Source organism: Tachyglossus aculeatus, chromosome X1 (genome assembly GCF_015852505.1).
Source record: "Tachyglossus aculeatus isolate mTacAcu1 chromosome X1, mTacAcu1.pri, whole genome shotgun sequence".
Classification (NCBI taxonomy): domain Eukaryota; kingdom Metazoa; phylum Chordata; class Mammalia; order Monotremata; family Tachyglossidae; genus Tachyglossus; species Tachyglossus aculeatus.
Genome location: NC_052101.1, coordinates 77,433,842 through 77,454,987, shown reverse-complemented (window position 1 = coordinate 77,454,987; position 21,146 = coordinate 77,433,842). Strand labels below are relative to the sequence as shown.

The 21,146-nt window shown below is 39.9% G+C and overlaps 1 protein-coding gene across 1 annotated transcript in view; it reads left to right on the top strand.

Moving 5' to 3' along the window:
- Positions 1-21,146, top strand: part of CACNA2D3 (calcium voltage-gated channel auxiliary subunit alpha2delta 3) — a 1,043,639-nt gene that overhangs the window by 953,606 nt on the left and 68,887 nt on the right. Inside the window, exons 28-31 of the mRNA XM_038772667.1 lie at positions 639-700; positions 4,745-4,789; positions 10,897-10,959; positions 14,271-14,341. Of these exons, the coding sequence (XP_038628595.1) occupies positions 639-700; positions 4,745-4,789; positions 10,897-10,959; positions 14,271-14,341 (241 nt within the window). The remainder of the gene's footprint in view (positions 1-638; positions 701-4,744; positions 4,790-10,896; positions 10,960-14,270; positions 14,342-21,146) is intronic.

Sequence of the window (21,146 nt, the reverse complement as noted above, 5' to 3'; positions counted from 1 at the left end):
CATTGTACACTCCCAAACACTCAGTGCAGTGCTTTGTGCATACTAAATCTTCAATAAAAACACTGATTGATTGGTTGATAGAGGGAGAACGGGAATTTAATCCCTATTTTACAGATGAGGAAAACGAGGCCCAGAGAAGTTAAGTGATTTGCCCAAGCAGGAAAGTATCAGAGCCAGGATTAGAACCTTAGTCTTCTGACTCCCAGGCCCAAGGTCATTCTCCTAGGCCACACTACTTCTCATATTATCGATATTTCCAGACTGTTCAGTCTTTGGGCCATTTCATAGGCCAAGATACTTAGCCATAATGCAGGGGCTGAGTCCCCCAAAATCAAGTACTTGCATGTCTTCCCTTTACACAAAGCTTTGGGTTGGCAACAGATGTATGAATTTAAGCAATTCTTTTCTGGCCTTCTAATTTGGCTCTTAAGCTGTGAAGGATTGTGCTCCTGTATATCCCTTTAATGTCTCAATTCCTTACTTGCTAGACAAACATGTAACATCTCCCTCAAAAGTATCACTGTAGCCTGTGCTTTAATGTTTTTTCTTTTGTTTGCTGTCATGGTTAATCTTCAGTGGATCTTAAATGATTGGGCAAAGGATTTCTAATACCTTGTTTTATTTATAATTTGTACCAGCTGTAGGCATTCAGATGAAACTCGAATTTTTCCAGAGGAAGTTCTGGACTGCCAGCAGACAGGTAAGGTGTAATCAGCATTCAGCAGCATTAGCTACTCTGTTATTACACAGGTGTTCACACTTGGGCATATTTAGCCTAGAAGTGCCAGATTTCCCATGAATGTTTGTAAAACTCATTGCCAGCTACTCAGATTACCTTTCATTTTGCTGCAAAATAAAAGGACTATCAGCATGTTAAACACCACAGGCTGTACAAAGCCATGAATAATTGCTTTGTTGCAATTGCCCTCTTCCTTTCACTCAGCTTCACCAACATCCTTCTCCACCTCACCTCACCTACTCACCATCTTGGACACATGCTCGATCTCATTATCTGTAGTCACTGTATATCACAAACTCTGAAATTCTACTTTCCAACCACAACCGTCTCACCTGACTTCTTTCCATCCTTCCCCTTCACACCCCTTCCACTACCACAGAACTGTCCTGCTCCCTACAGAGACCTTCAGTCTCTCAGCCCTCTCCAGTTTTCCAAAGTCATCATGTCCCATTTGGTCTCAATACCCAATACTCAATACTCTCACACAAATCCACACCCTCAACAGTGCCTTCTTCAGTGTACTCCTTTGCTCCCCTGCCCCTGTGTCAGGAGACTGACAGAAAGAGTATGGCCTCAACCATGCTTTAAGACTCAGACCAAACTAAAGTTGTATAGGACAGTTGTAATGTCCAAGCAGATTGTCAAGAGGCGGTCTCTTGCCACCTTACAAAATCTGCATCCTCCACCTATGCCTCTGACCCTTTCCACCTAATCAAAACATCTTATCTTCCCACCCAGACCTTGATCTTTAACTATTCAGTTTCCAAAGGCTCCTTCCCCTCTGATAACAAACATACTATTATAAGCCCTGCCCTAAAAACCAAACAAACCTCACTTAACCCCATGCCCCCCTCCAGTTATTACCCTAGCTTGCTCCTACCATTCCTCTCCAAACTCCTTGAGTGAGCTTTCTACACTCACGGCCTTCACTTCCTCTTTTCCACTTCTCTCCTAGATCCCCTGTACTCTGGCTTCCACCCTCTTCACACCTTGAAAACTGCCCTCTCAGAGGTCACCAATGGCCTCCTTACTTGCCAAATCCAGTGGCCTCTATCTTAATCCTCCCCAACGTCTCCAGTGCCTGTGATGATAAGGACCACTGCCTTCTCCTGGAAACATTATCTAACCTTGGCTTCACTGACAGTGTCCTCACCTCATTCTCCCCCTATCTTCCTGGCTACTTCTCAGTCTCTTTCACTGGTTTCTCCTCTTCTTCCCACACTCTGTCGGGGGCCCTCAAGTTTAGATTCTAGATCCCGTTTTATTCTCCATCTACACCCACTATCTTGGAAAACTCATTTGTTCCCAGAGCTTCAATTACCATCTCTATGTGGATGATTCCCAAATCTATCTGTCCGGGACTAACCTCTCTCCTCTGCAGTTCATATTTTTTCCTGCCTTCAGGACATCTGTACTTAGGTATCCCACTGACACCTCAAATTTAATATGACCAAAACAGAACCACTCATCTTCCCATTCATACCTTCTCTTCACCCAGACTTTCCTATCACTGTAGAGAGCACTACCATCCTCCCTGTCTCCCTGTCTCCCAAACCCATAATCTTGGCACTATCCTTGAATCATCTCCCTCATTTAACCTGCTGCTGGAGAAGCAGCATGGCTTAGTGGAAAGAGCATGGGTTTGGGAGTCAGAGGTCATGGGTTCTAATCCCGGCTCCTCCGCTTGTCAGCTGTGTCACCTGTGTGACTTTGGGCAAGTCACTTAACTTCTCTGTGCCTCAGTTACCTCATCTGTAAAATGGGGATTAGGACTGTGAGCCCCAAATGGGACAACCTGATTACCTTGTATCTACCCCAGTGCTTAAAACAGTGCATGGCACATAGTAAGCGCTTAACAAATGCCATCATTATTATTCAACCTACACTTTCAATGCATCATGAAATCTTATTGGTTCTACCTTCACATCTCTAGAATCTGCTCTGTCTTCTCCATTGAAATTCCTACCACACTGATCAAAGCATTTCTCCCACCTTAACTACTAGACTTTGAGCTTGCTGTGGGCAGGGAATGTTCCTGTTTATTGCTGTATTGTACACTCCCAAGCACTTAGTACAATGCTCTGCACACAGTAAATACTCAATCAATACTATTGAATGAATAAGCCTCCACACTGACCTCCCTGCCCCCATCTCTCCCCTCTCTAATCCATGCGTACCTCTGCTGCCCAATTTTTCTCAAGAAACCACTGAGTCCAGAAGTCCCCACTTGTCATAAATCTCCAATGATTGCACAGCCATCTCCACATCAAACAGAAATTCCTTACCATTGGTTTTAAAGCACTCCATCAGCTTTCCCTCTCCTTTCTCACCTCACTGATCTCCCAGCCTGCACATTTCACTTTTCAAACACTAGTCTACCCTTTCTACCTCGATCTTGTCTGTCTCACCACTGACCCCTTACCAATGTCTTCCCAACATCTTCCCTCTAGCCTGGATTGCCCACCTCCTTCATGTCTGACCGATGATTTTTCTACCCACCTTTACAGCCTTATTAACATCACATCTCCTCCAAGAGGCCTTCCTTGAATATACCCTCATTTCTCCTATTACCCCTCCCTTTTGTATCCCTTATTTTGGCTCTGTACCGCTTACTCACTTAATATTCACCCCACCGTCAGCACCACAGCACTTATGTATATACCCTTACACACTGCCTTTTCCCCTATCTGTAATTTATTTTAATAGGTCTCACTATCTAGGCTGTAAGCTCCTTGGTGACAGGGGTAATGTCTACAGATCTATTGTCTTGAACGCTTCCAAGTGTTTAATACAGTGCTCTGCACTCAGTAAGTGCTCAATAAATACCATTGACTGATTGATTGAACAATTTCAAAAGAGCAGTTTCAGTGGCGAAATCAAAGAGCTTCCTGAGTAAAGTGCATTTTGGATGATTTTGCTACAAATGAATTCAGATATGTCCATTGTAGCTTTCCACATTCTCAGTTGCTAAATGACTCTGTTACTCATTTTAAATTCTTAGATCAACTACAAACTAAGTTGTATAATTCAGTTATTTGAAATATCTATGTTCAACCTGATTATCTTGTAACTACCCCAGCACTTAATACAGTCCCTAGCACATAATAAGTGCTTAACAAATACCACAATTATTACTATTATTATTATTATATCTGTCATCTATCAAAATTCCCTTTGTTCTCTTGTCCACTCATATATAAATCTCAAAGTGCATTAGGTTGCATGCATTTGCCACATTTTCTGTTCGGGGTAAGATAATTTATTACATTGAGCAATGTTGGGTGGAACTATTCATTCATTCAATCGTATTTATTGAGCACTTGCTGTGTGCAGAGCACTGTACTAAGCACTTGGAAAGTACAATTAAGCAATAAAGAGAGACCATCCCTGCCCACACCGGGCTTACAGTCTAGAAGAGGGGAGACAGACATCAAAACAAGGAAACAGACATCAATATAAATAAATAGAATTATAGTTATGTACATATATACATAGTGCTGTGGGGCGGGGGGAAGGGGAAGAACAAAAGGATTGAGTCAAGGTGATGCAGAAGGGAGGGGGAGCTGAGGAAAAGGGGGGCTTAGTCTTAACTATTTAAAAGACTCACACGGTTTCACATGGGTGAATGGAAAAGCTTCAGACTTTACCTTAGGAAAGGGTGTAAGGGACGAAGCTTCAAACAAAGAGACAAAATAGAGTGCAGTGGAAATTTGCCCTATTGAAAGTATCTCCCAGTGATAAGATGAAAATATAATTCACTCAAAACAACAGTTGGGGCCACATTTTATATATTTTGTTTAGGTTTATTTCTTGGAGAAGCACAGTTGATAGCTGAATTTGATTCATTCTCTTCAACAAAGATTTTCTGAAGCATTTCTGATATATCCAGAATCTGCATTTCCTGTCTTTCTCATTGGGACAAAATCAAACGCTAGTTTATGCAGCTATGAGAATATTAAAGTAACTTGTTTTCACAGTGCCTTCTTTTATTGGTCTCCCTTGCAGTGTGCATCCCTTGATGGTAGATGTTCCATAAGCTGTGATGACGAAGTAAGTTTCTTTTCTGCTCCTTAGCCTTTGCTTCTCAGATGGACTTTTTGAGGTGAGGGCCAACCAAGAAAGATATCCAGAAAATAAATACCAAGTGGGACATGCCGCAGTTTGGGTTTTCTGGTTAAGTCCTTTACAGGTTATAACAGACCCTGTCCAGTCAGGGCCTCTTGGTACGCATGAATGATGATAAGATTCAGCCTATATTTTTCAACATGTTAAATCTCTGCTCCTTTGAGATGAGAAAGTGCCTTTTTTTGAAACTAAACCTAAAGAGCATTTGACACATGCCTTGTGTGTCCAGTAGACGGCAGTGCTGACATTCTAGTGTTAGTAGTATCACTGTGTTCATTTGATATATAATTTGCCTCCAAGAGGCTTTCCACAGATCTTTCTATTAGCTGATGAGCAAAATGTGGAGAGAACAGCTTCAGACACCAAATTCCCTCCTGTCCTACTGATTTAAGCAGCAGGTACCCAGTGGAAAAACATAAATTGCCTTAGGGTCTGGCAATATTTTTTCTTTGAGCTGTAACTTGATGACAGATAACGATGGGGAAGGAAATGACACTGCTGGCAAGTAAAAGATGAAGGTATTCAGCAGCTCCTTGAATGGGTCCTGTGAGGAAGGGAAGAGATATACCTTATAATAATAGCTTACTGAAAAATCCTTCCTGCAAGAAACAAATGGTTAGCAAGCAAAGAAGATAATAATGTACATTTCTAGTAGAAGGGGCAATACAATCCCAATACCTTCCTGCTGTAGGCAACAGCAAAAATTACTTGGGAAAACAAGTGTCTTAAAGTATATACCATACTGAGAAAAACCTGATGATAGGGTGACTAGGATAGACTAATAGGATGTTTCCTGTTTCCAAATTGCTATGGAGGCCTAGAAAAAATATCGCCCAGGGAATATTTGTTTTAAAGTATGTGACCTCCTCCGTACTTTTTAATGGACTGGTAGGATGAAACAGTGGAAGAGGGAATTCACTGAAACAAACTATTTGTGGGAACTTTGAAAAGGTTATATAATGGAGGGTAATATCCAGTTGTTGTAGCTGTTGCATGTTTTCTTACTAGTCATTTATTTTCAGTGTAGTCTCCTCTACCTCTGCTTTTAAATTTCTCACATTTTTTTGGAATGATTACATAAAGATCAATTTTGTACATTTTCATTCCAAGGTCAGTTAGCACTCCCTAGAGTGCTGATAGCCACATTTGTGAAATATTCTTCCTGTATCAGTAAGTTCCAGCAAGGTTCTTCTGTGTATAAGCATTATTCGTATTGGCCTCCTGCACATTTTGAATGGGTGTACTATTTAAAAGCATTCCCAAGGCACCAAATAGAGTCTTTCCCCACCACCACCACCCCTTTTTTTTTTTTCTGTGGCACAATCCCTCTGGGCTTGCAAACCACCGGAAACTTGCATACACGTCTCAAATGATTTAGAAAACAAACTCAACAATCCCAAGATAATTGTAAGGTTGCCATATAATCATTCCATCACTGCAGACAATTAACACTTCTTTCCAGCAACTTTTAGTACTGACCCCAATGTTCACAACAAAACATCAGTTCTCTTTAAGACTAGGATTCAGCATTTACCTGTTTTTGAAGTTGGTTCCTAAGAGCTGGCTTGATGAATGACTTTTGGGTTAGAAAGCTGTTGCCATGCTCCTTCTGACAGCTAGAAAGAAATGGAGAGTGTGAATGTTTTATTTTCCCTTTGAAACAAATATATCTCTTGTATGGTCATTTGTTGTCAGCTTTTCTTTTCCATACCTAATTAAAATGTTAAAAAAGAAAGTGAGAAGGAGGGCATATAGGATATGATTTCACACTAGAACTGCCCTTTCCATCCTCTAGGCTGACTCCTTTTCTATGTTGTCATTCACATTTCAGCTACTTTTAATTAGAGCCAGGGGACCTAGCAACTCTCACTCCCCTAAAGTGATCAGACTCCCATTAAAAAAAAAGACTCTGAGGGCTCATTAAGTTCATGTGCTTCCCAGCCTTGGTCCACTGCTATTGCTTTTCTGCCAGCCTCCCACGGACTTTAACAGACAAGCTTTATCTTGGAACCCCTCCAACTCCTTTGCTACCCTCTCAATGGGCTCCCAGTTTTCCCTGGCCAGCAAGATAAGCTGGGTAGTAGGCCTGAGTCTCTCAAGGTAGATTTAACACTACTGGATGAGGTCTCCTTCCTTCAGAATTCATGCCATGGCACAGGGAGGACTCCAGTAGGAGAAGTATTTGATGTTGTTCTCATGATTCAGTGGAAATGATACATCTTTATGGAGTTCAGGCATGTCATCTTTTTATGAAGAGCTGGTTATCAACTGGAAACCTAGAGAGACCTGAATGTCTTGGACCCCATCCCATCTCTGCTTGAAGTTCCACTCCTACATCTGGGAAACAAAAATTCTAGATATATGCCTAGCCCCAGGCCCTAGGCTCACAAGAGCATCTCTACTACTGGTCTTGAATATTTATCTTCCCCTCCTGCCTGGCAGTAAATTCTAGGAAAAGGAAGAGTGAGAGAATAAGAAAAACAACCCATTCCATTGTCTCCTCCATTCCCTATGATTTTTGTGAGACCAGAGATGAGACCCATTTTATATATATATATATAGAGAGAGAGAGAGAGAGAGAGAGGAAGCGGTTGTGGGGTGGGGAGGTTGAATTTCATATTCAAACATTAACACATTAGCTATGAAAGAGAATTATAATCACAATTATGTACATACTACATAGAATTGTGATTTATACTGGCTTAGGTAGAACTTAACTGAAATGTTGAGGTGCTGCTAAAACAGACACAGGAATTTAGAAGAGCAGGTTATCTAAATCTCCATGATCTTGGGAAGATTCAAGCCCAGAGAGAGTTGTATCTGACTAATTGGCATTGCACTATTCATTTTGGATGAGTGTTTCATTCACCAGGGCTATTAATATTCACTATTTAATATCACTGTGCCTGATCTTCTTTGGGTACATCATTGAATCCGGGATGTGCTCTCAATTATCCACGTAATCTGCCTTTGTGATTTTGCCACTACCTTTTTTATTGGCTCATTAAATAGTTTAAAATCATCTCTCCAAGTAGCATCTCATCTCTGTCCATAGCATAATAGAATAGTATTAAGGCAATAGGAACTTTTAAAAATATTCTCTCTCATTATTCGTAAAATGATGCCTGAAAAAAACTTCACATGATTATGGCCAATCTTTCTCTAGCCTAATCCACAAAACTTATGATTCTTTCCCTGAACCTCAGTGTTTTTGCTGTTGCTCAACAGTAACTGAATAGCAGTGATTGGAGTGAGGTGGCTTCCTATATATATGATCAGTGCTTCCACCCATTTTCTCTTAAGATATTTTCGGACATTTAATCTTTGGGAATGTGAATAGCACAAGCTGTATCATAAAAATACATTGTGTAACCTTGAATATATTTTTTTCATAATGCATTCCTAAAGAACTGATTATGTTGGGGTCCCTAGAATCCCAACAATGACAACATCCAATAAAAACCTTAAACCAGTGTCAATGAGCTGAAAAAAAAGGTAACCACAGGGCATCTAAAATATTACCAATTTTGACACAGCAAAGACCTCCCCATGACTAGAATAAATAAATAAGAATTATTTAATTCTAAAACATTTTCAAAATAATTCATTCTGGTTTCAAATCTTTCTTCAGTATTTTGAAGCGTTAAGGGTTTTTTTTGTTTACAGTAAGTGGAAAGAGTTGAATTCATTCAAAGTATGGTGCATTGTGTCCTTTCTAGTATTACTATGCCAATTAACAATGTTGTAAGGTTTACAGTGTTAGCAGGTTAATCTGACTAAGATGAATGAGCCATTGAGTGTGATTCTAGAGCGAAGTCTACAATGTCCTTTTTCTTTCACTAACTGTGTCTGAGTAATCCTTGCTTAAAAATGGAAACTCTTCTCATGACATGTATAGCTGGCTAAATCTCTCTGGGCAATTTGTGTATTTTGCACATTCTCGGAGAGAATAATTGTTCTTAGGCACCTTGGAAACACTTAGCCTCATGTGTTGTTTGCATGCATGAACTGCGGCAAAATAAGGCAAGTTTCACTGAATCTTCACAGTCAACATTTCTAATCTGCAATGAGCTTTTTTAAAGGGTCTAAAATTAAAAGAAAACCTGGGAGGAGATATTTACTTCTTTTTCGCAAGAGTCTGTCCTTCTATATTGAAAGAAACCATTTTCACATGGGTTGTTCTCAAAAACCTCAGGATTTCAAAATGACCATGTGTTCTCTTAAACTTCCCAGGCCCGTTTTCCTGACTCCGGAAACTGAATCACAGATCAAATCCTTGTTAAATTCATTCGTGTGCTGTGTTTATAGATGCAAAATATCTGAACAATTCACTTCCCCAAGACTCCTTTGGCCTGAATGATCTGAACGTTCTGGTTGAACAGGATTTGACCTAAAAATAACCAGACAGCTGAGGCCAAAAATAAGTTGTAAAGTATCATTTTTTGGATTCATTTTAAGCAAATATTCTTTCTTTTAAGCAATGACTAATTGTTTCACTGTTAAAGTTACTTGTGCCTCAGTTTCCTCATCCATAAAGTGGGGAGCATATCACCTGCCCCAACTTCTTGGAAAGCAGCATGGCCTAGTGGATAGAGCATATGGATCTGTGAGTCAGAAGGACCTGGGCTCTAATTCTGGCTCTGCCACTTGTCTGCTGTTTGACCTTGGGCAAGTCACTTAACTTCTCGGTGCCTCAGTTACCTCATCTGTAAAATGGGGATTGAGACTGTGAGTCCCATGTAGGACATGGACTGTGTCCAAATTGATTAGCTTGTATCTATCCCAGTGCTTAGAACAGTGTTTGGCACATAGTAAGCATTTAATAAATACAATTAAAAAAAACAACTTTGGTTAACATTACATTTGATAATGTCAATCCAGAGCTGTTGGTCAGTAGCTTCACTTGAATAAAGCAGAAGAACGCTGATGGGAATACTTAAGGATCACATCCTCCTCCTTCAGTTAAAAAATGTTTTCTGTTGCCCACATGAGATGACAAAGTTTGCAAGGCTGAATGAAGGACCAGATGCCTCTAATATTTAGCCAGTACCAAGCCATTTAAGATTCAGGGTGAGGGGAGAAGAAGGTAAACAAAATGCATGGCCTTTTCTTTATGGATGCAGTCTGCACTTTAGTGGTAAATGTCATAGCAAATACAAGCCTTACTGTGGTCCTAGTGCTGTGCTGAATTAGGCTCAGGGTAAAGATATGTTACAAATTAAATGTTGCAGTCAGTATGTAAAGCTGCAATAAATAGAAACTGAGTAACTCTGAGGATTGAATTAAGCTTTAAATTTAAACTCTGCAGAACTGTAATTAAAACTTAGCCTGTAGCAAACCATTCACTTGAGATTAAAGTAGTGTGGGGGAAGCAGAGATTTGGGTTCACCTTGCTTTCTACAATTTATAAGTCTAAGCTACCAAAAACTAACAGCCCTGCCCCTGAATCCAGCTCCCAATTAAAAACACAGTTTGAAAAGCTTTAGGAGGCCTAAGGGGCCTCTTTTACAGAAGGCTCTACCTTCCCCCTTCACTCTATGAACACATTAAAAAATATTACCTGGTCCCCGGTTGGTCTTCCAAGCTGACACTATGTTTTCATTAATACATCATTAGAGTAATGACATTGTGCTGATGTTTTTCTCTAAACACAGCCCAGGTTACACAGATAACTAGGGCTGCTGTTGCCTTTGGATGCTTTCTTAGTGAGCCATATTGTTTAGATGGCTTTTAACATTTCAAAACTATAATTTGCACTGCTTTAAAGCAGGCTCTTCTGTATGCAACCGTGCATCATAGCGATCCCTGGGAGTGTATATGTGTGCGTGCATTTGTGTGTGTTGATTGGGCTGAGTTCGCATTATCTTAACCATTGCTCTTTTAAAGTCAGCGAACGTTTGCAATTACTAAGAATGAAATGTTTTCCCCTTTAGTAGGCATTTAGGATTCAAATATGTCAGTGCAGGTAATCTTTAGTATGTTTTCAAAACAAATCTGAAAACAAAAATGGTAACTCTTGCTTTATTTCCCAGACCATTAACTGTTACCTCATAGACAATAATGGATTTATTCTAGTCTCTGAAGACTACAAACAGGTAAGTCTAAAAGTCTAAATCTTAATAAGCTGAAAAAGTTCTTAGGTGATAAAAAGCAAATTGTAGTATTACAGCTTTAAATCAATGATCTTTATTTATGAAGTAAATAGCAGGAGATTAAAATCCATCCCCTCCCCCTAAGAATGTAAATTGCTGTTCAGAGGGCCCCAAAGAATTTTTACCTCACAGTGGGGAGGGTCTGCTCTCAGACTCATAAAAAGTTCAATTTATAGAACTCTTTGCTGCAGAGGTGTCTGTCCCTCTTGAAGAATTTTTGCCCTGAGGGAGGAGGTTCCATAAGGAGTTTAAACCATTTTTTTTAAGGTGAATTTACTTTTAAATTGTATTAAACAACAATACTGTTTGCCATTGCACTTCTGTATTTTTAACCTGATAATCAAATCACTCCAGTGGCAGGATGAGAACAAGCACTGAACACTAAGAGAGGAGGATCCAGAAAGGAATGTTTAGAATTAATTTTGGATAGGGAAAGACCGCTGTGTCATAATGAATGTAGTTAATCAGTTAAAACTAATTGGTTCTAGGAAAATGGGGGACAGGGTATGGGGGAGAAGAAGAGCGGCTAAACTGAGGGCAGCCTACCCAGTTTCATTTGGAACTGAGTTAGAAAATGTCACCCCTTTTAAAACTCTAGTCAAAGTGACTTCACGTGAGAAGCATGGGAAGCAAAAATTGGTTTTTCTATGTTCTTCCTGTGACTGGTTGCATCAGTAGTAGAAACAAAGCTAGAAAAATACAGTGCTTCACCATTTAACCATATTTTTTAATAAGACAGTGATGATTGTAGTGGTAATTGTGATGATTTTGATTTACCTCAAACTGTGATCATTAATATTCAGTATTAAAGACCATGAAATATGGGGGAGTCATTCGTAGAATGGAGAACACACCAAGGAGCTTGTTATGTTTTTTGTTAATGGTGTTTTATAGAATAAAATGACAGAAATAATCATATAGACAAATTTATGAACAAACGGAGTCATTTCTAAGTTCCAAAATTTGGGATCTTGTTTGTTCCAGTCAGACCAAGAATGAACAAAAAACAGTGTGGCCTAGTTGAAAGAGCACAGGCCTAGGAGTCAGAGGACCTGAGGACCTGAGTTCTAATTCAGGGTCTGCCACTTGTCTGCTGTGTGAACTTCGACAAGTCACTTTTTTGGACCTCAGTTACTTCATCTGTGAAATGGGGATGAAGACTCTGAACCCTACACATGAACTGTGTCCAACCTGATTATCCTGTATCTACAGTGCCTGGCTAATAATAATAATAATAATAATAATAATAATAATAATAATAATAATAATAATTGTGGTATTTGTTAAGTGTTTACTGTACCAGGCACTGTATTAAGTGCTGGGGTGAATACAAGCAAATCGGGTTGGACACAGTCCCTGTTCCACATGGGGCTCACAGTCTCAATCCCCATTTTACAAATGAGGTAACTGAGGAACGGAGAAGTGAAATGACTTGCCTAAGGTCATACAGCAGACAAGTGGCAGAGTCGGGATTAGAACCCACAAACTTCTGACTCCCAAGCTCGTGCTCTATCCACTACCTCATGCTACTACTCACTACCTCATGCTGCTTTTCACTAGGTCATGGATGAATAGCTTTAAAAAACAAAACAAACAACAACAAAAATAATTGCCACCTCAAAATGTATGTTTGTGTTTATATGATACAAAATATGTGTCAGTGAAGAATAACAAAACTATTGTATTAAAATGAACAGAGGAAAGATTTTGACTTCCTAAGGAAGCTAATGATTCTAATGTTGGATAACATTTATTGTTACTGCTGCTATTCCTTTCCAACTATCAAATGTGGCAGTCTTACATTCATACTTCTATTACCTTGCACTGGAATAAGACTGGGATATGACTTGATAGTCAAATTTCCTAATATCTAAAGTTCTGCCAATCTTTTTAGTCTGGGCTTGTTTGATGTTGACTGACTTCCTGTCCCCTAATTAGTATAATTCTTCTCCATCAAACAAGTAGCTCCATTGAAATTGGTGTATTTATGCACATGAAATACAAATGTTCTCCTAGCTCCTAGCAGGCTGAACACACCCACATATTTTGGAAAAGGTTCCAAGTTTCCCTTGAGTGAAAAAGGCAATACTCACTATTCAGACAGAGGAATGCCTTTTTTCTTTTTTGGCTAAGTCTGTAAGCTTTTCTGCCTGAAAACTCCCAGGTGCATACTTGAGGTCAACTAAGTTACTTGTAATGGAATTGGGGTTTAGTTAATACAAAATCTATGGAATTTATGTAATTTGGCACTTTCCCCTGTAAATTCTGACATATTTTTCCCCTTATAAACCGTGTCTTCACTGACCAAGTAGAGTGCGTGGTTTTGAGCTGTGCAGAAGGTGAAGGCAACCTCGCTTTTTTGTAAAATTTGCAGTGCTCAGCTCCCACCATTAAAACAGAGCCCCAGATCACTGAGGTTTAGGTAGCACACTGAACATGGTACATGATTATATGGTGAGTCTAGATATAGCAATAAAGAACTCATCAAACCAACTCAATCTGGGCTTGGGTTAAAGCCTTATATACAAAAAAGCAACTCATACAAAACTTAATGCGGGCTTTTCATGCTTACATGTCTTAGCATCACTCTCATAGGTTGAATAGATGTCAGTGGGCAAAACCATTATCAGGAAGACTCAATCTTGCCTCTAAGTATATTCATAATGTCCTCAATGCCTTTGCTTCTCAATGTGAGGTGTCAGGTATTTTTATTTTTTTTATCATCCATTTACTAAGTACTTATAGGCAAAATAGGTCATTCTGCAGAAAGTGATTGTGATTGTGAACTGACCCTAAAAGACAGACTGGTTATAGGATTGCTCTGTGAACAATCTGTTCCCTTAAACAGTTCTTTTTTTATTATTCTTTAGAAAACTTTTTCATAGCCTATTTATATCTTTACAGGATAACATTTTAATTGCAAGAGGTTTTGCTCAGATTAGTACAATTTCTGCACAAGATTTTTGCTATGAATCTTTTAATTCCAACATAAGATATTATGTAATATACCTTCTCTATTGTGTACATTTTCACATCTGCTTAGTGGTTTACTTTGTAATCCCTTAATTTATCATGACTGTTAAATCCTTTTCAATTTTTATGTAACAGTAGCCCTGAAAACCTATCTTTGTAACTGTCAAAAGTATTCTTGTCAAGCCCTAGACATGGGCTGTGTCAGTTTTCATTTTCTCCACTGCTGGTTTGCATAGTATTTATCCTCACTTCCCCTCATGTCTTCTATTCTTCCCTTTCAGACTGGAAATTTTTTTGGTGAGGTTGAGGGAGCTGTGATGAACAAATTATTAACAATGGGCTCCTTTAAAAGGTAGGAATTTTATGACCTCCATGACCCTCAGAAAGTTTGCCTGAAAAAATAAAACAAACCAAACCGAGGTTTGACCCTTTGGCTGGATTCTACTTGTGTTCCTCCTCCAGATGATATAAGTGTAATTTGATGCCACACGCATAAGTGTTAAGAGTCTTGGAGACTCAGCTTTCAGTTGGTTTTCTGTTCACACAGCATAGTCTGTAAGAGGCCAAGATTGAAGACTTTTGCCTGGTGGTTAAAATGGCATCAAACTGATGCAAGTCACTGTTAAAAAACAGAAAACATCATAGTATGTAGATTGCTTGGTTTTGAAATGACAGTTCAGTGAGGTCACAGATGTTCCAAAAGCAAAACGGAGATATGTGTTTCTTACCATGTGCTTTTGCAGATTTATTTACTATAACTCTATAATTCAATGAATTGTTTCAAAAGCATTTTATCAAGTGGAGGTGACTGCTAGTCATTTGGTGGAAGAAGTGCTTTTTAAGCATTATTTTCTCTTGAAACTATACTGTAAAAATGAATTGAGAGAATCGTTGCAAAAATTTAATTCAATTTAGGACCATATCTCTCCGTCCAACACTTCTCCTTAAGCAGGACTCCTGTTACATCAAAAGATTATGGTAGAAAGTAACACCCAAAAAAATCACACACGTCAATAACATCTCACCACCATCACCTCTGTCTCCTTCCTGTCTACCTCCCAAGAAGAACATTGGCCTTTGAAATGGTGCTTTAATGAAACTATTTGAATGCTGTTAAATGTATAATAGCAGGAAATATAATGATAGACCTGCAGCTCAAATGTTAGATCTAGAATATACAGGCAGCCAGTTGGAAGTGGTTCACTAGTTTATTACTACCCTGGAGCTGAGCAGTGGAGGGAGTTAAAAATCATGAAATAAAAGTTTAAGTTACTAGCAGAGATCAATTGAACAGTATGTTGAATGCAAGGGTTCAAATGTGACAATCTGGTTAAGTAATAATAATAATAATAATGGCATTTGTTAAGCGCTTACTATGTGCAAAGCACTGTTCTAAGTGCTGGGAAGTTTACAAGGTGATCAGGTTGTCCCACGGGGGGGCTCACAGTCTTAATCCCCATTTTACAGATAGGGAACTGAGGCCCAGAGAAGTGAAGTGACTTGCCCAAAGTCACACAGCTGACAAGTGGCGGAGCCGGGATTTGAACCCATGACCTCTGACTCCAAAGCCCAGGCTCTTTCCACTGATCTATGCTGCTTCCCCAGTTAAGTAGTAAAAACTGATGATACCAAGAAAAAAGTTACTACAGAAATGGCAAAAGTGCCTAGAGGACGCACCCATTTTTCTCTCCTGAACTAAGAGCAGGGCCTGTGATAGATCAGAGCATAAACTCTCTCCTTGGTCTCCTTGTATCCATGTATCCCCAAGCACTTAGTACAGTGCTCTGCACACAGTAAGTGCTCAATAAATACGATTGAATGAATGAATGAATATATCTTTTTAAAAAGGTACATACTTGTCTTCATGCATTCAGTGTCTGGTATTCAGCATTTTAAAAATCTATTTTAAGCTGGGCCCTGATCATTGTCACAGTGATTTTCGTGATTTCCTGAAATGTGCCATGGCAACCTCTGAATTACCTGCCATGTATATCTCTTCTAGGTTCTTGAAGGCTCTGTATGAAAGCACACCTATGCAAATGGAAGCTATTTCGGGTTGGAAAAAGGATGAAAGATTTATACTGATTACACATATGTTTCTCATTTCAAAACTTATATTTCAATTTTTTCCTTGCAAAACCATTTTTCTTTTTTCCCCATGCATATTTCTTTCAAACCACCTAACAAAAGAAACTAAAAGGCTGTAGCAGAGTTCTGCATTCTAAGTTACCCTAGAAGGGGTTACTATCAATCTTATCTTTCATATTACCGCTGAGTAAAAGGGCTTCAAAGAGAGGAGCTACATTCATTGAGAAATGGCATAGTTCCTATCTATGATCATCTCCACATTTTGATAGCAATTCCCTTCAGTGACTACAAACACTACTTTCCTCTGCTCTCTTTGAAGGGTTAAACTCATGCAAGATGAGTCAATCTGGAACTTGCTCCAGAGTTTTAGTAAATAGAACCATCTAGCCAATTTTGAAATTAGAAAATAATTTACACTTTCATGCTATTGCTGAGTAAAAGGGTTTCAAAGAGAGGAGCTACACTCATTGAGAAACAGCATAGTTGCTGGGATCATCTCCACATTTTGATAGTAGTTGCCTTCAGCGACTTCAAACCTTGTTCTCATCTGCTCTCTTTGAGGGGTTAAACTCATGCAAAACTAGTTGATCTGGAACCTGCTCCAGAGTTTTAGTAAATAGAACTCTCTAGTCTATCTTGAAATTAGGAAATAGCTTTCGCTCAGCTTTGGGACCAATGGATGGTAACTTGAAAAGTCTAGGGCAGAGTCTAATACCTTCAGCAGAGGGGGTAGAAGGGAAACCTACAGCTAGAATGTTGTTGGCACATCACTGGCGAGGAGAAGGAGGTGGCTGCTGTCCAACCTCTTCCACTGCTCTTTCTTGCCTTTTCTGAAGGCATCGTCACCATTCTGAGGCCATTCATAGGAGTTTTCCATCACAGCCAAATGTGCTGTTACAGCTGTATAAGAAGCTTCTAATATTGGGCCTGAGATAGAGCAGTTTAGAGAGGGCCACCATTTGGCCTGTCACCACCGCACTAACAGAAGTGGGGTGACCCTGAGAGGAAGGTCCAAGGCCATACCAGTTCACTTGGAGCCACTGTCTTCCACAGCCTCTGTTATCACCGGCATAAAGCTGCAGCCACAGCTGAACCAGTCCATCCTGGGCTATGCTGTTTTCACCACCACTTCCCCTTGAGGGAACATGGAGGAAAACCTTATGGTAATGAGCCTCCAGTATGGCCTGGGTTACTACAGAGAATCAGGAGACTTGGGTTCTAATTCCACCTTTGTCACTTCCCTGTTGTGAGACCTCTGACAAGTCACGCACCTTCTCTATACCTCAGCTTCTTCATCAGTAAAATGAGAATTAAATATCCATCCTTCTTCCCCTCTGATTGGGGGACTCTGTCTAATCTGATTGTATTGTATCTATCACAGCGCTTAGTACATAGTAAGCACTTAGTACCACAATTATTATCATTTTTGCTTTCTCCTTTCTTCCTCTCTTTCCCCTCTCTTGGTCAGTTTATTCTGTCTCCCCCCACTTCCCTTCTTTCTTTCCCTCTCCCTTTTATCCCCCATTATATCTTAACCCTGGTAGCCCTGCTTTCATAACACCAAAGATGACCCGAAGTCCAGTCCTTTAGGCCAGTTAGCCAAGCATTCTCCCCTCCAGATAGTAAGAGGGTATTTTCAGAGTTGTTCTGCCATTGAAAGTGCTGAAAGGATGTAGCAGAGAATGATTGATAATACTATGTTTAACTGGTCAAAAAAGTTTTGCACTTCCATGCCACATCTTAAAATGGTCAGCACTTAAAGTATTGAATAATATAATTTTCAAATTCTTTTTACTTCCCTTGGATAGGCAGGTTTACATCCAAATGAATCCAAATGCAAAATTAATTTTGAAACAAAAGTTTTAAATAACCTATTTGCTCCCACGGATTTGGTATACATGTGCTTGTGAAGTGACGAACCTTTCATTTTTCCTCTCAAGAGTCATATATTAAAGCATGTATGTACCTGTACAGATAAATTCATTCAGATAGATTAATCTAAAGGAGGGGTTGGGAACCTTTAGATCGTGAGCCACATATGCTTCTTCTTGGATTTAAATGTGATTCTCGAGAAAAGGTCCCCACCCACAGACTTGGTTCCTTGAGGGAAAAAAGCTATGCAGGAAGTATCTGGAGCATTCAGCCTCTTTGGGCCATAAAGGGGCTATGGGGGAGCCAAGTTGGCAGCAAACTTCCTCACCAGGTGGCAGGGTGAGCTTAAGATGCTCTTGTCCCTCTCTGCTCCCCACACACACCCACACCCCCAGCAAGCGGCAGAAGCACTGAGAAAGGCCAGCCAAGCCAGTCAAGGAAGGAGTCTGCTTATACTGGAGTGGAGGCCATACTCACAGATGTCAGCTGTGGGAAAGCTGCATAATGGGCAGGAGAGTGCCAGGGCAGAAGACAAGTTCAGCCTCTGTGTAGGGACCATCAACACTTATCTTCAGCCCCAAGAACACCAAGTCTGGGAGCAATTAAATAGCAGTGGTGGAAGAGGATGAAGAGGAAAAAACACAGCCAGCTATATACCATCATCTAATTTCCACCTGTATAATTGTTCAATCAATTGTATTTATTGAGTGAGTGTTTACTTGCAGGGTGCTGTACAAAGCACATGGGAGAGCACTCTGCACACAGTAAAAACTTGATAAATACTGTTATTACTACTGCTGCCACTACTACCACATGTAAGTTGTTTTGCTCTGTTTCTCCCCATTTTCGCCCTTATTCTCAGGGTAGGACACACAACGGTCTTGGAAGTAGCCCCCCCCCTCATTCAAATTGGACCCTGAGTAAACTGTAGTAAAGGCTGAGCAAGAGAAGGTATAGGAGGTGAGGAAAGAACCAGTCCACAGCCGCACACCTCTCCTTCTCTCCCAGCACCAGCAGGCTGTGGGAAGGAATGGGGAAAGAGGTGGACCATCGGTTCCTGCCTTTCTCCTTCCTTCCTGGCTCTGGTGAGTTGAGGACAGGACCACCCCATCTTCCCTCCTTTTCCCTATCCTTCTTTTCTGCTGTTCCTCCTCTTCTTTCCCTCCCTTTTCTTCCCCTTCTTCCCCAATTTACCCTCTTCCCTTCTTTCTCTTGCTCTACCATCTCCTCTGTTTCCTTCCCCTTTCCCTCCTTTTACCCTCACCTCTTCTAACCCTCCTCTTTTCCCATCTCATCCTCCCCTTTCCTTTTCTCTCCCACTTGCTTTTTTCTCTCATCTCCCATCCCTACAGGCAATACACATCTGTTGTGGTGAAATAGCCACATGATGCAATGTTGTCATCACATTACATTGAGCATGATGTCACTTGCTATGTGGCAGGGCCATGAATTATATGGTTCAAAGGTTCAATTTGGTTTGACAGTTCTGACCAAAAATGTTCTAAAGTGATAGCTGTCAGTAGAACCCCATTTTGGGGGTCTTGTGATTGCAGATACAGTAATTAAAAGGAACAACACTAACTGAATAAAAATACAAAGTCATAGATACAGAATTGTTGTTTTCCTATTTCAGAATGCTAAGGTTTATTTCAAAGTCCAAAGACCTTTGAGTCAGTCCATCTGTTGATGTTGTCTAATTAGGACTATAGGTGTGGCATAGAAAAATGAACTTGGCACTCAAATCATTCAAAACCAACTTAAATATTTTTAATGGCGCTGACATAGGGGCAAGATAGTTGGGGCCACGATGAAAAGGCATCTGTTTTCTCAAGGAAAGATGTGAGGTTGGGGTTTGTGAAAGAGGTAGGACTCTAAACAAGAAAGAAAAGGAGCAATGGAAGATGCATGTAAAGAACTGAACAAGTTTGAAGGAGAGAATTATCTGTTTTCTGTGCAGGAAAACGTTTTCCTCTGCAAGTGAGTGGAAAATGAAGGAATCATTATCAATCACTTGTATTTATTGAGCACTTATTGTGTGCAGAGAATCATACTAATAGCTTGGGAAAGTATAATATAACAGACTTGGTAGACACATTCCCTGCCCACAACAAATCAATCAGTGACATTTATTGAGTGCTCACTGGTGTGCTGGGCACTGTACTAAGCACTTGGGAGAGTACAGTACAGCGTAGTTGGTAGATATGTTCTCTGCCCACAACATATAGAGTACTAGGGTTTTCTCTCCGTCATGTCTTTCTTTTCACTAGGCATTCTCTTGGTTCCTGTTACACAACTCTACTTTTTCTTGCTGAATCTTCATGTGCTTTAGGTACAGAATAAATGTAGACAACTGAACTCCAACTTATTCAATACTTGCTGACTCCGTAGTAATTTGGATTCACTTCAAAGGCTACCATTGTTGGATTTTGTTGTGAACCCTGTTTAAGCCCTAAATTGTCATCCTCCTACACTTAACCCCAAGTGCATTCTTTCACACGCACATGCACACACACACACGCGCGCACACACACACACACACACACACACATGAGGAATACAGTCTTCTCTAATTTTCTTGTAAGTTAGCTCTAGTAGAATGTCCATCCTCATTGTGAAACATTGCCACTTTAAAAATTCTATTAAATTTCAAAGTTATCACTTTTGGACAAACTTGTTTTCAAAAACACTACCTCATATCCTCTTTTATCTCTGGTTTCTCTGGGGATAGAAAAGTCATTTGCCTCTCTCCCATGAAACTTACAATAGTATTCCAAGTCTTCAGCATTGAATTTTAGTTGAATGCTCTAGTAATGCTGTTGAAAGGGTGTTAAAGTGAAAGTATGTTATGTTTGGAAGGCTTTTTTCCTTTAATGTAGTGCTTAGCTTTCCAAAGATTTTTTTTAATACTCAACAACTCCTTTAATGAATGTAATAGCCTTCTTTGCTTCCTTCTGAACTGATCTCTTCTATGAACGTTTACTTTGTTAAGGCATAGTCCTGAGAGGGGCAAAAAAGTCAGATAGGCTGACTTGAATAAGTGTGTTCTGTGGGAGGAAAAAACCCTTTCTTGTTGGTCCAGATTGTGGTGAGTTGGAGGTTATCATTACTGGAGAATTTTATTGATGAAGCAATCAAAGGAAAATAAATGCCTTTGATGCCAATGTGTTCCTTGCAAAGATTTCTATGTACATAACTTG